Below are 17662 nucleotides of genomic sequence, written 5' to 3'. Positions count from 1 at the left end.
GCAAAAAAGATTTAATGCAGTCACTTTTTATCAGTTTTCATTATGCTTTCTCAGGGATTACAATACTTGTAATAAAACAGTTTATCTCCCTTCTTTTATCCCTCTCCACAGACTCAGTTACAGAGCAGCAGGCGTGGCTCATGTGAGGAAACAAAGTCTTGCCCAAGGGCCCTTCAAAAGCACACGTACTAGCTGATAAAAGGGCGTCTGTAATAATTAAGTCAATTAAAAATGTCCCTCTGCAGGCTGAAACCGGATTCATGAGGAGTGGCGCTCCTATTCCCCGCTGACACAAATTAAAACTTCTTTATTTGATGTCGGAAACTTGCTGGTTAGGGCACATAAAATGAAAGGTATGACACAAAAACTCAATAAATCCTCAAACATATTTAATAATATGTGAGATGTGACAGTGTGTAAAAAGGAATGAAATGTCTAAATGCCACATGGGCCATATAAACGGACAAACAAGCCCTTGTTATTGGGGATTTTGACTCAAGGTACGAATCAGGAATTATAGAAAAACATTTGGCAGCACAAGTTGTTTTTCCTCTACATCGTATTAAACCACAATGTTTCCCCGACGTTAACAGATTTTAACAAGTGTTGAACAAACAACGTGCTTAAGGCCTCAGATTATTGTACGAAAAACACACCAAAAAGACAACTGGAGTACTGTGTGCATAAAAAACAATCTACCAAGTTAGGAAAAAGCATCTAAGAATAAAGTAAATTAACAGTTTAATTCCAGAAAGTGTCATCTACCATAATGTTAAAGAGTTACTGAGAGAACTAAATTCTCTGGCAGTCAAGAAATACTTTGCTGGTAGTTCCTTTGATTAAGATAAATTGTTCTCTAGAAACTCATCAGCTCTTCTCCCTGCAGGTTTTCTTTAAAGATTAGCTTCTTCTGCCGACGGTGATCCAGGTTTCGTCCTTCGGTGTGGACACCAGCTCAGATCGGACCTCCATGACCTGTCCCTTCAACGGGTGAAGCTTCAGCTGGCGCACCAACGTGCTGAGCAGCACAGTAGCGACCGTGTAAGCGAACCTGTGAGAGAGACCAAATATCATCGATTGTTAAAATATCATTGAAGTACTCAGGACATCCAAACACAGAGAGATAATCCTGATCCTTTGATCCGACTCCTGACCCTAAAACAGAACCTTCAAAGTCAAATTAGCTTCTTTTTACAGCTCCAAGAAAGCTTGAAGCTTCGGTATCACTTCTTTTCACTGTCAATGCTCTCATCATTAGCTCAGTCTACGCTCAGAGGGATACAGATGTTTGTCAGTCTCTACCTGAGCTCTGGGCAGGTTTGATTCCCTGAGAACCCGAGCAGACAGAAGCTCCTCCCGACTGATTCCTCCTCAAATCGATCTGGGTCAAACCTGAGGGATGTCACAGGAATCCGCTTATCAGAAATCGGACGAATCAATATTTTAAACCTGAAAGATGGACTCAAAAAAGTGTGGGTGCGAAGTGGACCTGTATGGGGCGCTCCAGGTGTCAGAATCCTGCAGAACCACTCCCAAAGCGTAGATGACCAAAGTCTGAAATATGTAAAGAAAGAAAACTTTACTCTTCTCAAGGCTTCTCTGGAGATGAGCTGCAGAGACATTTACAGACAGAGAGCCACAGACAGCAGGAAACCAGATACCTCTTTGGGGATGACGTGTTGATCCACTTTGCCCTCCACTCCCTGAAGCCGAGCCGCGACGGGGGTCAGCTTGGCGGTCCTCACCGTCTCGTTGAGGACCTGCTGGCAGTATCTTTCCAAGGCAGAAATGTGAAGGTTATCCAACACAGACACCGAGATTTTACATTTCATGTATTAGACGTAACACCTGGTCCAAAGTTCTTACCTGAGCTGAGGGATTTTGTCCAAGGAAACTGGGTCTGAACCCAAAACCTCCTCCAGCTCTTTGTACAGTTTGTCCTGAACTTCCTCTGAGGTGGACAGGAAGTGAAGTGCCCAGATACACACTGCCGAAACACGACATTTAACATTCAAGCCTCAGGGATTCATGAACAAAGGAGAATTTTGGGGTTTGATTTCTTGTTCTCAGACACACAACGTATTTATGGACATGGTGGTTTGATTGTTGTCACTTACAGTTGGCAGCGATGACGCAGCCGGCCAGAGTGAAAACCATGCAGTCCTCCATGATCTCAAACAAACAGAAAACAAATCATTTTACTGCTTTTTTTTTGGGAACCGAGGCAATCTTTCAGTTGGCGTTTGAACTTGGTGACTGCATCAGTATTCACCTGTCGTTCTGTGAGGCTGGACTGAAGCAGAGCGTCGACAAACGCCGTCTGCTTCCTCTGGGCTTTCCTCTCCTTCGCCACTGACAGCAGCATGGACTCCATCTCCGACAGAGCTGAACAAAAGAAAACAGTCAATCAGTTACTTTTTCACATTTTTGGCATGAACACACAGCTGACTGACACTCAAGTTAAAAAGACAGCATTTCAAGCATGCATCTCGCTTTCCAGCCCTTCAGGCAGCTTCCAGAGTGAACTCCAGCACGCAACAATTGTCCTTGGCAGATAAATCAATAAAAGTCCAGCTAAACAGTGTTCACTGTACAAGGAGATGATACTGAAAGAGTCTCCATCTGTCATGCTGCTCCACAAACACAAAGAGATCACGTCTGAGCCTCTGCAAACTCTTCCTCCTGTTTCTCCACAGCTGAAACCACAATGAAGCCCAACGCTGCTCTCACATGTTAACACACAGCAGGTGCAGGAGATCCAAGACCAGAACCAGAGACACTAGACTCAAAAAATGACAGAAGGTAGTTCAACAACTCAACCTATATTACGTCAGCTCATGATGCAAACCTCCCTCACCCTTCTCATAATGTCCTTTTCTGCTGGAGCTCTTCTCCAGGGAGCCGTCCAAGTAGCCTTTTCCAATTTCTGACCAGATCTGGTGAGTTGGAAGAACAGGAAAAACAAAATCAAGTGACCCGAGCAGAACGTAAGCAGGCCAGATTATTAAGCCAGAGTATTTCTAAACTCAACAAATATGTAAGAAGAGCCCACATTTGACACCCACAGGGGGAGAGAAAAAGACCAGGATGCACAAAACTAATTGAGGTTTGTGTAAGAAGTACACTCCACTGTCACTGTGGGTGTCGTCCTGAAGGTAGGGGGTGTTCTCTCACCGCGTCGTGGTTCTTGCGGAAGGAAAGGACCTTAGAGTCGTCTCCGAAGCTCTCGCCCAGAGCCAGCTGGGTGACGGTCTTCATGGCCAGACCCAGCAGGTGGGCACACAGCGGGGTGTGCTGAGACTCCGGGAATGACTTCCACTTCCCCACCAGCTCCTCCACCAGCTACGTATGAGGAGGAGGAGGAGGAAATACGTCTGAATGCTTCATTTCAGTGAGTAGTGTGACGAATGTTTTCATGAGAGATACAAACCTTGAGCACAACAGGGAAGTTGCTCTTCAGCGTGCTGTTGATGGCATTCTCGTACACCTTTTTCCTCATTATCGTCTCAGTGGCCCCGCCTCCCATTCCAGACTGGTAGCCTAGCAAAGACTTCAGCATCGTCTCAAAGGAGTCAGCTAAGAAGAGAAAACGTGTTTATTTCTGTCTACTACACAGACATGCCACCATTCAGTTTGGCACCAGTAGAATCAAAGCAGCATGGTAGACGCTGGTGCACGTACTGGTGTGGTTGGGGTTGATGTGTTGCTGTAGCTGGTGCACAGAGCCCAGGCTGACCACCGGCCGTCCGCCGAACCAGAACGACGCCACGGACCCAAACTGCTGATGCAGACTTACGAGGAACTCGTGCAGACTGCCTCTGTTCACGATGTCCTGCAGGTTCCCATCCCTGAGAGAGCAATGATTTGAGTATTATGTCATCGCCAATGATGTGCTGCATGCTGCCCTCTATGTGTCAACTGCACATATCTGGGAAACTGTTACAAATTACAATCAATTAAACATGCTTTATGTTGAAGGACAGTCATCCTACCATTTCATTTGTTTTAATATAATTGACTTTATAATCTCTTGTTACTGAATAGAAAGTCAGAGGTGAAGATGACAACTTACTTCTCATCTGTAGGATTGAGACCTGGGATGCCAGAGGCCCTTCTGGATGACTGAAAACAATGATTAATTAATTAATTAATTTCACGATATGGATAAGACAATGTAGTGTACTTCCTACACAGGCATGCACGCACATCTCCCGTCTTAGGTTGGTTCGTGTTCCACTCAGTAGAATCACATTGAAATATATTAATTCAATACTTCCTCACTTACAGGGTCACACACACACACACACACATTGCATGACACCAACATTGTCATCTGACACATTCTTAAGGTTTGGGGGTAAACTCGGCATGCAAATGATGAGAAAAGTTTTGATAAATAAACAGTCTTTTGTGAGGGTATTGGCGTACCAAATGCTAACTTAGCACTAACTTCTGCAGAGACTTACCGGGTACAAGTACAACACAGCGCCCACCAATATGATGACAAACGTGACGGCAAAGATGGCAAAGTCCAGCATGACTTCTCGCTTTTATTTGGCACGACTTTGCAAACTTCTGCTCGTGAATATCTGTATAACAAGACTCCTTTACCACGTCAACAGAAACTGTGCGAGCAGGATTGCCACTCTGTGTTCGACTGCAAGGTCTGGATCGCAGGCAGAGCAAACTAGTTGAACTCAGAAGGAATCGATGGGTGAGATCGAGTCTCAAAAGGTTTGTCAACAAAAATCAATGATATTAAAACAATAAAAACGTATCTACAATTATGCATATAATTATTGTATCTAATTAAGCTGTATGGGAGTAATACATAGGAGATATAAGTATACTATTAAGTATGATAAGAACACATTCACCTTATAAATTAAAATTGTGCATAAGCACATCATTCCTTTAGTATGTAATAAAGAGGTGTTGTTGGATTTGTTGGATAAATATTTATAAAGAGATGAGCACATACCACGTTTCAAAAATACAAAAGTAATCTACAATACATTCAGAGTTCACTGCCAAAAATACAGTGCAAAAATATGTGCAAAATGACATCAAAGCTGTACAGTATGTGTCAGAGCAGATGGAGAGATTTTCCTCAGGCGGTCATCTCTGATTGGTCCTCTGGCTTTTGAGCTTCAGTCTTCATGGTTTCCAGATACTCTGAAGAGGAAGGACACAATAATGAAATCATGGTTCTTGCTTTAAAACATGTTTTAAGCTGGATTTGCAGTATTCAACACAGACTCTTCTCACCGTGAGTGTAGTCTGTTTCTGGTCGGGTGGCGATGAAGATCCAGGCCAGCCCCACCAGCAGAGCCACCACCAGGTTGACGGTCACCCATGGGTGCAGAATCTGGTGCTCCAACCCCGGTGGCCTGGAGGAGAAAAGGGAGAGGGTCACGTATCATATTCAACGTAAGATAGAGACATCAAACGAGTCCAGCGAGCTCACCATAATGTGGTGTTGAGGGCTGGATACAGGTTGATTCGATCGCTGGTCATCTGCTGGCTCAGAGAGAGGACCAACGCTGAGAAATACACTGAACGGAAGACAAACAAAGCGTGTGAAGTGACACCAAACACCTTGTTTAAGTGTACCGTGGTGGTAATAAATAGTGTGCACTCACAGAATGAGGCGAGAGCGACGGGGTTCAGTGTGATGAACTCATGGAGAGCCATGGAGCTTTTGGCCAGGTTCACTCTGAAAATATACAAAAGTTCATCTTTTTCAGCTTCTGTTCATACTTTTACACACAAATACATTTTACTCAGCAGCTTCACTGGAATCAATTCCACGTGCAAGTCATTTAGACTTGGAGTCGGTTGTTAATGCATGTCTAGTCTAAATTTGTGTTGCCTCAACTTAACTACACAGTTAAGGCAGCAAAGTGTCTACGGTGACATGTTATCAGCATGTTGGCAAATACAGTGGAAGTTCTTTAAATACTTGATGTATATTTTTGATCGTGGGTTAACCAATCGGCTGGCTCGGGGAGCTTCACCTGTCGAAGGCGGCCACCGTGCTGATGGCGAGCAGCATGTAGAGCAGGGACTGGGCGGGGTAAGCCAGGCTGTGGTACTGCTCCAGCAGGTTGGACAGAGCGGTGAGGTGCTGCCCGGCTAACATGTACACCACCACGATGTTCCACAAGGCGTAGCCCGCCAGGAAGCCGTGGCAATACAGACCGAACACCCTGCACCACATACAAAGGAGAGCAGACATTTAGGGAGCGGGGACCAAACAATCAGACACACCTGGCACTGTACGAGACACCTCTCCTTCACCTGAAGCCTCCGTGCACTCTGAGAGACACGTCTCTGGTGGTCCAGAGCGGCTCAATGTGCTGGAAGTCCGTCATGTTCTCCATCTGGTTGCTGGTCTTCCTCCAGTCTGAGCGCTCAGCAGCCTGGAAACGCTCTGCACGTGAACACACACGAGAGTTACCGCTTTATCTTTTCAACGGGCTCGACCACATCTTCTCTTGTCGTCACTCACTGGTCCTCTCGACAAAGACTTTCCCCACCGGCTGGCTCTGACCCGGCGGGGCCGAGAACAGGGAATGCTGGGGGATCGGAGGAGGGGTGTCGGTGATGATGTCGTCCTCTTCTACGTCCAACTCATTGGGAAGCTGCGATTCAACAACTTTTGACTTCCTGAAAGTACAAGAATAAAGGTCAAAGAGAAACACGCACCATTTGCAGTACACATGCCAGTATAAGTTCTTCTGAGGTTTTATAAAACATATCATGATTGTTTTTTTCTTACCTTCTCTTTTTGTTTTTTTTGACCACTTCTTCTCCATCAGTGGTCTGATCCGCTGTATCTCCGTTCACCAGGTCGGCCTGGTCATCGTCCAGATCTGAAACCATGAATTCACACATCTGTAAACGTCACGTTGAACCTCTGTGCTGATCGTAGTTAAACACTAGTTACCAAAGCACAGATCGGACCATAATGGCTGTTTTAAGGAGACTTTTTTCTTCACCAATAGTGGCTGCTTTCTTTTTCTTCCTCCTCCTCTGAGGCGGTGCGTCCGTTGTGGGTTCATTGGTAAGTTGCTCTCCAATCTCAGATTCCCTCCGGCTGCCCAGGCCTCCCATCTCCATCCCATGATCTACACAGGAAACAGCAGAAGGAACGAAGGAACTTTAGTACAACTGAAATGAGTCCCCTGCAGCAGTACATGTTCTTAACGTGATGCTATGAAGAGATTGAAGGTTTTTCTCAATGGAAACCAAATTATATGGACCGTGTGATCCTTCATGTTGGGCTGCACTAGCCCTTTAAATCCAGGGAAGTGAAAGGTTTAAGCTTTGTGTCGGACAAACACAACCACTTAAGATGCTGCACTGATGCATTTAGGAGTTACGCACCGCTCAAATCATCGACTCCATTCGTCTCCTTTCTCACCCTCTTCTTCTTTTGTTTTAGTGCTGGTACTTCTCCTGTTCAAGGTGATGAATAAATAAAGTTACATTGAATCAAGAGCTTCAGTAAAAACACGAGATGTATTCGTCTCACCAGCTGTGTCTTGACTTCATGTTTCCACACAAGAGAGACAAAGAGAGAAAAAGTAGTTTGGTTTAACTGTTCAGCGTAAATTCTGTAGATTAAGACGTGATATCGAAGCAGAAAAACAGTTTGACCGACCTCGGCATTGTGGGAAGCGCTCGTCCTCGCTGAGAGACAAAAAGAGAAGCATGATAGGACTTAGACTTATATAATATCATTAATAGATCATTAACCATGACCTGGATCAAGCAGCAGAAAATGGATGAAAGGTTTAACTAATAACTATCTGAGGTCAGAGACGTCTGGAACAGAAGTATACAAGAACATTTTATAAACACATTAACAAAATGACCTGACCTCAGACACAGGGACCCCAAAGGAAGAGATTAAAACGTACACAAACATGGTGTGAGCTGTTCAGCGTCCAGTCAGATAAAACAAGACCTTACCGTCATCTTTCTGGCCATTCCACCCAAGAATCAAGTAAAGAGTGGCGAGCAGCTCCACGTAACATCCCCTTAAATCCTCAGCTAAATCTGTGATCATTCATCCGCCAGGACGGAGGATTACTCAGGGCAGAGGTCAGACGACGCAAACCTTTTCTGACTCTTGTGTGGCTGGAATTAAAGACGTCTGTCTGGGTTCATCCTCCTGACAATGCTCGTTATAAACACCAACAGTGTTCACTGTGCTCTATTCTCCCTACATGCACTCACACAACTCCTCAGGACCTTTTTAAACTACATTTCAGGTTTTGATTACTTTAGTTGGGACATGATTTTAATCAGATATCACAGAGGTCTAGCCCTAAATATGTGTTGAATGATCAGATTATCTGTTGCCAACTTTCTCAATCAAGTTTTAAAATATAAAAATAGAGAAATAGCTTGTTTTGTCTGACTGTAAAACAGAGAATAGTGAATCTGAAATCAAATTCGTGATGAAGTGAGTCGTTTAATCAACGGAAAAACTATATTCTTCAGTTTATTCCAACTTTTAAGTAAAACTACCATTAGTATAACATTGAGCATCATACACTGTAAGGCTAATAACACCTGAGTTAAATGACTCACCTGTGGAAGCGGCGGGAGCTCCCTGGGTCGCATTTTCTATAAAGGAAAAACATGAATTGATATTAATATTAATGTAAAATCAAAGTTACCGTTATATATGAACATAAGTTAACGTTACCGTTGAGCCTCCCGTATCCATACTGTTCAATCTCTCCAACAAAAGTGCCTTTAAATATTCACCCAGTTAAATAATCTTTAGTTGATAAGTACATTTAAACGGCTACAGCCGTTAAAAACGAGTAAACTCAGTTATTATAATCATTTGGTGTGTTTATGCTCTGCGAGCGGAAGAGTTTTACCCGGGTGCATTTAAGCGAAGGACACAAGACTTCCTGTATCTTCAAAATAAAAGCTCCTATTCAAAGCAACCAAACAGATAATTAAACTCCGTGAGTTAATGAATAATGAACTATCGGAAGTGGTGTATTAATGTAACAAACAGGCACCAATATTAAATTATCTATCCTTTGCTTGCAATTTTATCACATTTTCTAAGGAAATAAGAACACAAAGTGTAGATTACATACTTTGTTTACGCTTTGTGAGCAGACAGGTTTTACCCGGATGCATTTAAGCGTAGGACACAAGACTTCCTGTATCTTCAAAATAAAAGCTCCCATACAAACATGAATACATTTCGTAAATTAATGAATAAATAACTATCAGAAGCGGTTTATTAATGTAACAAACAGGTACAAATATTACATTATCAACGCTTAGCTTGCACTTTTGCATATCATCACTTTTTTTTCATGTAATAAGGACACAAAGTGTAATTTTTGTGCCAAACATTTGTTTTTGTTAATAGTTAGTAAATCTTTTTTTTTTTTGGCATGCAATGAAATATTTTAGGCTGTAGCAAACCACAAAATAATAACACAAATTCAGCATGAAAAACAAAACATAACAAGAAACCACTTTGCTTTCTAGCATGTAAACATCAATTGGAAACATATCATGTTCTTTATTGCAGGCCTGTGTAAAAGAGAAGGGAGAAGAAGAATGATCTGCCTATAATAATAATAACAATATATAATAAACGTAAACAATTCCAGGTATTCCTTCGAGCTCCAGCTCCATATTTATCCAGTAATCAGGTCAAGTCACAACAAGATCGACATATTTAGATTTCCTTCATGCACTACCCCCTAAACCATGAACACTGATTTACATGTTGACACTTCACAGTGAGAAATCTGTAAAATGAAAATTGCTGCCATGATAATATGGGGTTACATTTCTCTCGTCCTCTTCGCCTCCACCTTCGTCCTCTCTTACGTGGTTGTGGGTCGTATCCAGCTGGCAGGGACCCACTGAGGCTCGTCCTGCGCCTTCCTCATCACGGTCAGCAGCTGGACGCAGGAGTCCTGCAGCTCGTCGTTGACGATCACGTGATCAAAGAACTGCGAGAAGTGAGACTCGATCTTCCGAGCGGCTTCTTCCATCTCCTGGAAGTCTTCCTCCTGTTGGAAGAAAAGAAAGTGATCATTTCTAATAGGTTGTGTTATGTTATCATTTATTTATCCCATTCATTTTTCCTTTCATTTGATCTGTTTTATATTGATTTAAACACACTTGTTATCTATTATCTGTTTTTAAAATTCAATAAAGTTTGATTCACGCTGTTAAAAATTTTTTATTTGAGGCCATTAGAACAGTTTCTGTCTCCTCTCCGGTAACTTTGATTTGAATGTTTTATCATAATATGCAAATAAGTAACAAAACTAAAATAAATATTTTCGTTGTCAAGCTTGTCTTAACAGACGGACTTATAACAGAAGAATATCATATAATCTGGCCTGGGGGAGTTTACTTTGAAAGGTCGGTTGATGTAGTAGTTGGTGGTGATGTACGAGTCCTGTCTCGTCTCCTTGAGGCGCTCCTGTGACGGCGGCTTCACGTAGACGATGTAAGCCTTCAGCTCGTGGGTCCTCACTGCCTGAATGGCCTAAATGAAGAGAAGAAACATTTCAAATTAAAGCTTTTGTGTACAGCATTTTATTAAAGCGATTAGTAGCACAAAAACTACGAGTTGGTGGTGTTTTGAAGAGGACGATGACGTCTCTGCTCCTCTTACATTTGGATCGATGTCCATGATGCAGATCTTCCCGCTGTTTAAAACGTGCCTCACAGACTCTATGCTGGTGCCGTACAGATTCCCTTTGTACTCCCCGTACTCCAGAAACCTGAAGAACATCATTCTTTTTACTCAAACACAAAGGAGTTACTAGTACTTGGTGCTGAAACATTCATTCCTGAATACATTAAATAAATATAGTGAGAGCGTTTTATGCATCAGCAGAGTTGAGCTATACCTCCATGACTCTTATTTTGAAATGATGACCTTTATTTAAAGCTTCCATCATTGTGTTGAAGTGTAGTGTTGCAGACAGAATGAATAAGAACAAAACAGCTCATAAATACGTTGTTATATTTAGTAAAAGAGCATGAACACATTGTGTTTAGTGTGTCAGTGTCTCCACTACATTCATTATTCATGGCTCGCAGCAGAGGCAGCGGTACCTGTTGTTGTACATCATGTTGTCAAAGGTTTCTCTGCTGGTGAAGTAATATTCTCTGCCTGACTCCTCGTATCCTTTGGGTGCTCTTGAAGTGTCTGGTGAAGGAACATATGTGACTGCTTGAGACGGACAATCACTTAATCATTTAGTCGATTCTAGATTTGGAGGATGAAAATGATTTGTACGTACGAGGCACGGCTCCCTGAAAGATGTTGGGGTTCATTTCAATCAAGCGCCTCCGAAGTTCATTCACACCCACACCGGACGGACCTGAGATGAGAAATGAAATTGTTTTTTTTTTATATATAAACACGTTTGGTAAGAAAGACAAGTCATGTCAAACTATCAGACTGGTTGGATAGTCCACTATGAGGCCGTAACAACTGTACCTAAGAGGGCGATGAGGCGGTGTGCGTCCTGCGGGTGGCGCTGGTAGCGCACCACGTCCTCGTAGGGGCTGTTGAGGGTGTTGGAGCAGCTGCTGGGGCAGCGGGTGTGGCAGGACGGCTGGGTGGTGCTGTGAGACCGCCGCCGACACAGACGGGTGCTGCGCCTGAAGCCCACTGACAGAAAACTCAATTACCCATGATGTGTGTACATAACAGATAACAGATATCAGAGCAGGTAAGAGTCGCCTTGTTGCAGAGACTTACCTAAGTAGATCCCTTCAACGTTGCTGCAGAAGTCGTCCTCCTCTGGTTGAAGAGAAGCGGAGAGGAACATGTGAGAGCAGATTGATGAATAAGATACTAGAACATATTCTTGATTACAGGAAAACCTGCAGCAGCTTCTGAACCGTCTTTTAACAGGAAGAATTAACAGTTTAAACAGTCTATCCTACAACTCCCATAATGCAATGGACCAGGTTTGAAAGCACTTGTGCATTTTAGTGAGTTGACTCTTCTCAGGCAGATACAACGACAAACGTCTCACCTTCTCTGAGCTCCTCTGACATTCCCCCGTCAGACAGCCGGAGAGTTTGGAAAAGAAATAACAACAAAAGTTTCAGATGAAGGTCGGGAGACGGAGTGACACAGAACACAAACCACACGAAGTCAACAAAGACTCACCTACCAGATTCAAATGCATCCTCGTCTGACAGAAGGGAAACAACACACGGAGAGGAAATTAATCACAAAGCAGCAAAGACATGCAGCGAGTTTGTGTGCGACAGATTATACGGAGCTTTACCTGCTTCGACACATTTCTCATCAAAGGTCATCATGTCTTCCTCTGTGGGTGAAAAAGGGAGAATTACATCTGTAATACTACATATAAATCATGTAGTTTTAGAGCTGAATGAGGTGTAATCTCCTTACCTTCCTCTACAGTGCTCACTTCAGTAAGAGTGGGGGGGAAACAACAAAACCCAAATGTGAAACCAGGTTGTGGAGCGGCTGTGATTCTGAAGCTGCTTCGACTTCTGAGTTAAAGAAAATGTGGGTGAACTTACAGGTCTGTGAGCAGGCATGTGGATGATAAGGCTGAGACCACCAGACCTCCCTCTGCTTCCTGTTACAACAGATTACAGTGTAAATGACGCCACATCACAAACAACAGCTTTGAAGTCACAATGCTGCTGCGGAACGAGTCTATTACGTCTATAACATGTCAGAAAATGTTCCTCTAAAAGCTACATCCCAGTAAATAAGAGAAGCCTCTTGGCAGAAGCAGTGAACCCTCCTGACCGTTTCAGCAGGTTGGAGGAGGGGATGAGGCCGGCGCAGGCCGTGTTGCTGGGCAGTTTCTTGGCCTGCCACCAGAGGGCGTCCGTCTGGTCCACGATCTCCAGGACGTCACCTTTTCTGAAGCTCATGCCGGCGTCGGCGCAGGGGATGGCCGTGTCCTGCTGGGGGCTGTAGTCGACCATGGTCCTCACGTAGAGCTAACACCGGAGACGTTCAGTTAACACGACGCAGGTGGAGGAGGTTTAATGTATGTATCGAGGAGGACTTACCATCGTCTGGTTGTGGACCGGCCTTTCTGTGATGGGAATGACCTTGAACATGATGGTGCCCTGCGACCTCGCTTGCTGATTGGTTGCAAAGAAACAAAGATGGAAACTCAAAAGGTTATACCATCTGCATTAACACATTTATCAAAACGATTAAGAGGCTGTGATGACTTTTAATTCTAAATAAATGAGTCTATGATTGTTGTAAGTGACTGTTGATTAACTAGCAATATCACATAATTAAAATAGAAGAATAACTAGACTAAATAGCTCTTTTTCCTTCTTTAATTATTTTAGTAGCCGCGAAAAATGACGTACCACAACTTGGATGACCTGCTCAGGTTCCAACCCATCCACAGGGAAACCATTCACCTCTATGATCCTGTCCCCTGCATGGAGCAGACCTACACACACACACACACACACACACACACACACACACACACACACGCACACAGACATGAATACAAATGTAATTAAAGGAACGCTGTCAACTTCACATTAGTTAACTTTAAACAGACTCTTTTATTGTTTAAATTGAATTCATTCTTGATTGAGCTAAACTCAAACTCCCAGTTTCTACTTTGCCATATCATAATAAAATACAATACTTTCTTCTTCTAGTTAACTACACAAAGCTATATTATCCTCGAGACAAAAGACTCACCACTACGATCAGCCAGCCCTCCATGAATCACCCGAGCGATAAAAATCTGCCCTGTGATCTCGTTTCTCTTTATAGTCGCTCCCTGGAACAGAAAAGATGAAATCAGAGAATGAATAAAGCTGCTGTAAAGTGGAGATGAGGACACACAGGTGAAGAGAAGTAAAACCGATGGAGTCACGGCAGGATGTAAGGACTGAAAGAGGAGAATGGAAGGTTTAATTCATGACAAAGGAACACTGACACAAGCGAATGCTGATGAAGATCCTGAAATGAGGGCTCCGGGATGAAATGGTCCACGACACGACGGAAGAAAACGTTGAGAAATGCAACAGAAAATACGTAATAAATGTCAGCTACCACCGTGTGCGTTTGCAGGTCAGCCACTCTGTGGAGACGGCTTGAAAGGACCCAAGAAGTCCACTCTTTGGACACTCTTCGGCGTCTCTCATGTCGCCTTCTTCCTCCTCTTCTTCCGCTGGTTTGAGCGCGCTCCTTTCGCAGTGTGGGAGGTCTCCTTGGGCTCATCCAGCAGGCCGTTGGTCAGAAGGCGCTTGGACGCTTGAAGCTCGGCATGCTGCCTATGCGTCGACGGGGCGTTCTTGGTTTTCGGGGTACTTTGGGGTGAGCCACGGCAGGACACAGACAGACAGCTGGTCCCCTGAGAGGTGGAGGTAGCGTCCAGGGAGCTGCTGAGGGAGCTGGAGGAGGAGGATTGAAGTGAGGGGAAGGAACATCCAGTCTGGTGCATCAAGGATGGACGCGTTGGCGTTTTCTTGGGTGTGCCGTCTTGCTCAGCAGGTTTCGGGGTGTTGATCTCAGTCTTGGAGGCGACGAGGAGCGTCTGCAGCCGGTCCACCACCTGAGAGAGGAGGGCCAAGGCCTGGGAGTTGTCCTGGACCGTCTCAGACATGCGCACGGTCGCGGCCGCCATCTTCTCCCCGAGGAGCTTGATGTCTTTGGTGCTGCTCTCCATGGAAGAGGCGGCCAGCTGCACCGTCGTCCTCAGCTCGTCCAGACTCTCCTGCTTGGCGAGCTCCACGGGGGGCACCGGGGGCAAATCCACCACGCGGCGAGGGCGCATGGGGCTCGGGGGAGCGGTGTGGATGCGAGGGCTTTGGCTTCGAAGCCTGGGGCGAAGGCCTGGCTGGAGGTAGTCGTTGGAGTAGTAGGGTACGGTGAGGCACGGGGGAGACATAGTCCACCGCCGGGCTGTGGGACGCGGGGATGGGGCGTTGCTGGACTCTCCTGCTTCATCTTCATCTCCACTGTCTAGCTCTTCGATGATGTTGTCTCCAATGAAAAAAACCAGACATTATTAATCCATGGAAACCCACGAGGAGCTGAGATGAATGATGGAGGAAGACGGATGACGGGACTTTTCTTACCGATCAGAACCGAGCTGTAGACCGACGGAGCCGAGCGGTTCAGGCTTTGATCCCAGAGCAGGTCGGAGTAACAAACCCTACACCGGCTCATCGGCTTGCGACAGCACGTCTGACAGTTACTCCTCGGCTTACAGCGAGGTGGAGGGTATGGCCGCGCTGCTGCTGCTGCGTGACACAGAGGCTCACTTGGCGGGTAGCTGCCTCGGCGAACGCTACACCACAAGGAATCCAGGCTCCCAGCAGCAGGACTGTGGCCTCGGTGAAGCCTCCTGTCGGTCAGACTCCTCAGGGTGTCGCAGTGACTGTGGATCCCCCCTCTGGAGCTTTTCGCACCAGGGGAGGATGAACTGAGCAGCCTGAGTCTCTGGTGGTCGCAGAGCTGTGAGACAACAGAGTCACTCAAAGGCAGAGGGAAACATTCAAGTAGAGATTGAGAACTCCCTCTAGGACTGAAGCTTCATTGATCATCTCTTGTCCTTCTCACCACGACATCAATACCTTCTCTTACATAAAGACCCACATAACATACAGAGCACTCACATATAAGTACTTTGATTATAAATGAGACACAGGTGCTTCCAAACTATTTTGTTTTTATCAAAAATCCTTCTTTTTCAGTGTTTTCTGCTGATCGGAGATCTGTAGCATCAACAGACAATCTCTCAACCAAAATGAGAGATTATAAAATTCAAACATCTGGTCTCTGTTGGAGCCGGTTGATTTATATTTAGCCTATGTTAAAAAAACATACCCACGAGCATCTGCTTGGACTCTATTGTGGTCCAGTTAATCTGCTGAAATGTATGCATGGTTATTCTACACATGATACAAACACGTCAGTAAAGGAAACAGTTCTCATGAGCAGCCTAAAGGGTCAGTTGCATCCAGCTCTATACAAGGACCCGTTTCCAAACTAGACTTCATCAGGACGCCTCTTAAACCCACATTCTACAAACCACAGAAAACATGTTCTGATGTGTCAGGTTTGTGATGACATGGCTGGTTGAAGATTACACGTTTATTAGGTACACGTAGCTTAAACTAAAGCAGTGTAATGCAACAGTCCTGCGATAAATCCTCCCTTCGTGAATGTCATAACAGCAACACCTGTCATTATAACACACAATTCTGCAGCACCGAGGCCTGTTTTTGTTGAGGAAGGCCATGGGATAAAATATAGATGCCGAAGAGTCTTTGTACCATTTACATGACTTCATGGTCTGAGGCCTTGTTTTTGCAAAGACGGATGAAAGATGTACGTTATTATAGTTCAACAATTTCAGTAGAGCAATGAGGAGCCTTGAAGCTCACCAGCTGCTGTTTGTTCTTGACCAGGCAGACGATCCTGGTGGCCTCCTCGTCGTCCGGCAGGTCGTCTGGCATCGGCGGCAGCACCGGCTCATAGTCCTTCTGGGCCACCGTGTCATGAGCTGAGAGGAGAGCCTGCAAAACATGAAGATCAAAATCTGCTGCACTGGTGGATAATAAAATATCCTGTTTGAAAGCTTGTCCGTACACGACACAGGAAGTTCTGTTGCTATAAATAGGTTTTACCTGCAGGTGCGGGCGTCTCAGGAGGCTGTAGAGCTCTTTGGCGTCTTCAGAGCAGCCCGGCAACGCTCTGATGTCGATCAGCAACTACAACAAACCACATGTCCACCATTTCAGAAATCAGTGAATATGAGCAACAAATTATCAATAAAACACAATCTGAAATGTAACCTGAAGTGAAAGTCCTGAAGCGTAGTCCAGAGCTGGTGCAGGAGAATCTCTCAGGTACCTTTGAAGACACTCATAAACCTGAAAAGAATGTTTAGAACTTTAACTACAAAATCAGGATTTAAGAAGTGAGCTCTTACATTTCTCTCAGTCTTCTGCCATCAAGAATAGTAGAAGAATCGCGAGAATACTACTGATGTTAGTACTAAGTGTGTTTTCAGACCTTGAGCAGCGACTGCAGCCAGGAGGCGTTCAGCAGACTGTGGAGGATCTCTGCTCCGTCGATGTCCTGATTCACAGAGCGCCTCACCTCCTGGATCACATCGGTCAGGATCTGACGGAGGCCTGCGACACACCAGTGGATCATTCAGAGAGTGACCAGAAAGCTGAAGAGGTATCTTAACGTAGTAAACCAGTGAAGTCGCCTACTGACCGTGTTCTCCGAGTTCACAGTGGGGGTTCAACACCTGAGCCTCCACGGCCTGCCTCATGGTCACTGGACCCCCGACCTTTCACCCCAACCAGCCGCCGACTGCTCACGAGGACCAGAAAACACCTGGAAAAGTGGAGGAAACGCAACAAACAGGGTCAGTTATTTGTATTTTCGGATCAGACGAGTGGTGATTCTTCATTCTAAACCCTTAAAGCTCAGCTGATATTTGATATAATACAATGTTTGATAGCATATAAACAAGAGCTGTCAGTAGATTAAATGCCGAGTCATTCAACAGACATTAATTGGCATCTTTTTTTGATGATCGATTAATTGCTTCAGTTATATTTCAAGCAGAAATAGTGGAATAAAAAAGCCAAT

The 17662-nt window shown here is 44.7% G+C and overlaps 3 protein-coding genes across 5 annotated transcripts; all 3 read right to left on the bottom strand.

Moving 5' to 3' along the window:
- Positions 1-408: 408 nt before the first annotated feature.
- cyp20a1 (cytochrome P450, family 20, subfamily A, polypeptide 1) lies at positions 409-4636 on the bottom strand. The gene is made up of 13 exons (XM_079185990.1): positions 4467-4636; positions 4073-4122; positions 3682-3848; positions 3431-3576; positions 3175-3342; positions 2858-2936; positions 2273-2385; positions 2118-2172; positions 1867-1987; positions 1662-1773; positions 1490-1554; positions 1303-1392; positions 409-1051 (listed from the first exon to the last, which is right to left on the bottom strand). The coding sequence occupies exons 1-13, from the start codon at positions 4536-4538 to the stop codon at positions 901-903; spliced, it is 1389 nt and encodes a 462-aa protein (XP_079042116.1). The 5' UTR covers positions 4539-4636; the 3' UTR covers positions 409-900.
- Positions 4637-4720: 84 nt separating this feature from the next.
- Positions 4721-8886, bottom strand: LOC306715143 (transmembrane protein 237A-like). Of its 3 annotated transcripts, XM_079185407.1 has the most exons (14): positions 8720-8886; positions 8602-8637; positions 7667-7695; positions 7538-7551; positions 7390-7461; positions 7002-7130; positions 6782-6875; positions 6512-6669; positions 6301-6433; positions 6018-6209; positions 5643-5716; positions 5468-5555; positions 5269-5390; positions 4721-5175 (listed from the first exon to the last, which is right to left on the bottom strand). In XM_079185407.1, the coding sequence occupies exons 1-14, from the start codon at positions 8738-8740 to the stop codon at positions 5111-5113; spliced, it is 1227 nt and encodes a 408-aa protein (XP_079041533.1). In that variant the 5' UTR covers positions 8741-8886; the 3' UTR covers positions 4721-5110. The 3 variants fall into 3 exon arrangements, with proteins under 3 accessions (XP_079041533.1, XP_079041532.1, XP_079041531.1); XM_079185406.1 differs by lacking the exons at positions 8602-8637; positions 8720-8886 and having other exon boundaries at positions 7667-8567; XM_079185405.1 differs by lacking the exons at positions 8602-8637; positions 8720-8886 and having other exon boundaries at positions 5468-5716; positions 7667-8567.
- A 989-nt stretch (positions 8887-9875) lies between these two features.
- On the bottom strand, positions 9876-17339 carry LOC306715272 (MAGUK p55 subfamily member 4-like; the record flags this gene model as incomplete). The annotated part of the gene is made up of 20 exons (XM_079185587.1): positions 9876-10064; positions 10415-10549; positions 10679-10787; positions 11125-11218; positions 11313-11393; positions 11513-11686; positions 11777-11818; positions 12198-12218; positions 12315-12356; positions 12443-12460; positions 12577-12635; positions 12812-13008; positions 13081-13155; positions 13396-13481; positions 13745-13826; positions 16441-16572; positions 16684-16767; positions 16852-16929; positions 17072-17193; positions 17282-17339. The coding sequence occupies 20 exons, from the start codon at positions 17337-17339 to the stop codon at positions 9876-9878; spliced, it is 1878 nt and encodes a 625-aa protein (XP_079041713.1).
- Between the last annotated feature and the right edge of the window lie 323 nt (positions 17340-17662).

The sequence above is a fragment of the Pholis gunnellus genome, assembly GCF_910591455.1.
Source record: "Pholis gunnellus genome assembly, chromosome: 24".
NCBI classification, from domain to species: Eukaryota; Metazoa; Chordata; class Actinopteri; order Perciformes; family Pholidae; genus Pholis; species Pholis gunnellus.
The sequence above is the reverse complement of the archived record's forward strand: the minus strand, read 5'-3'. Positions and strand labels throughout refer to the sequence as shown.

Excerpts from the sequence above, each read along its gene's own strand:
- cyp20a1 (XM_079185990.1), bottom strand. The coding sequence starts at position 4,538 with ATGCTGGACTTTGCCATCTTTGCCGTCACGTTTGTCATCATATTGGTG. Across the intron at positions 3,577-3,681 it reads CATCAACCCCAACCACACCA|CTGACTCCTTTGAGACGATG; the intron begins GTACGTGCACCA and ends TTCTCTTCTTAG. Across the intron at positions 1,555-1,661 it reads AACACGTCATCCCCAAAGAG|ACTTTGGTCATCTACGCTTT; the intron begins GTATCTGGTTTC and ends TACATATTTCAG.
- LOC306715143 (XM_079185405.1), bottom strand. The coding sequence starts at position 7,764 with ATGGTTAATGATCTATTAATGATATTATATAAGTCTAAGTCCTATCAT. Across the intron at positions 6,434-6,511 it reads AGTCTTTGTCGAGAGGACCA|AGCGTTTCCAGGCTGCTGAG; the intron begins GTGAGTGACGAC and ends GTTCACGTGCAG. Across the intron at positions 5,391-5,467 it reads GCCCTCAACACCACATTATG|GCCACCGGGGTTGGAGCACC; the intron begins GTGAGCTCGCTG and ends TTTCTCCTCCAG.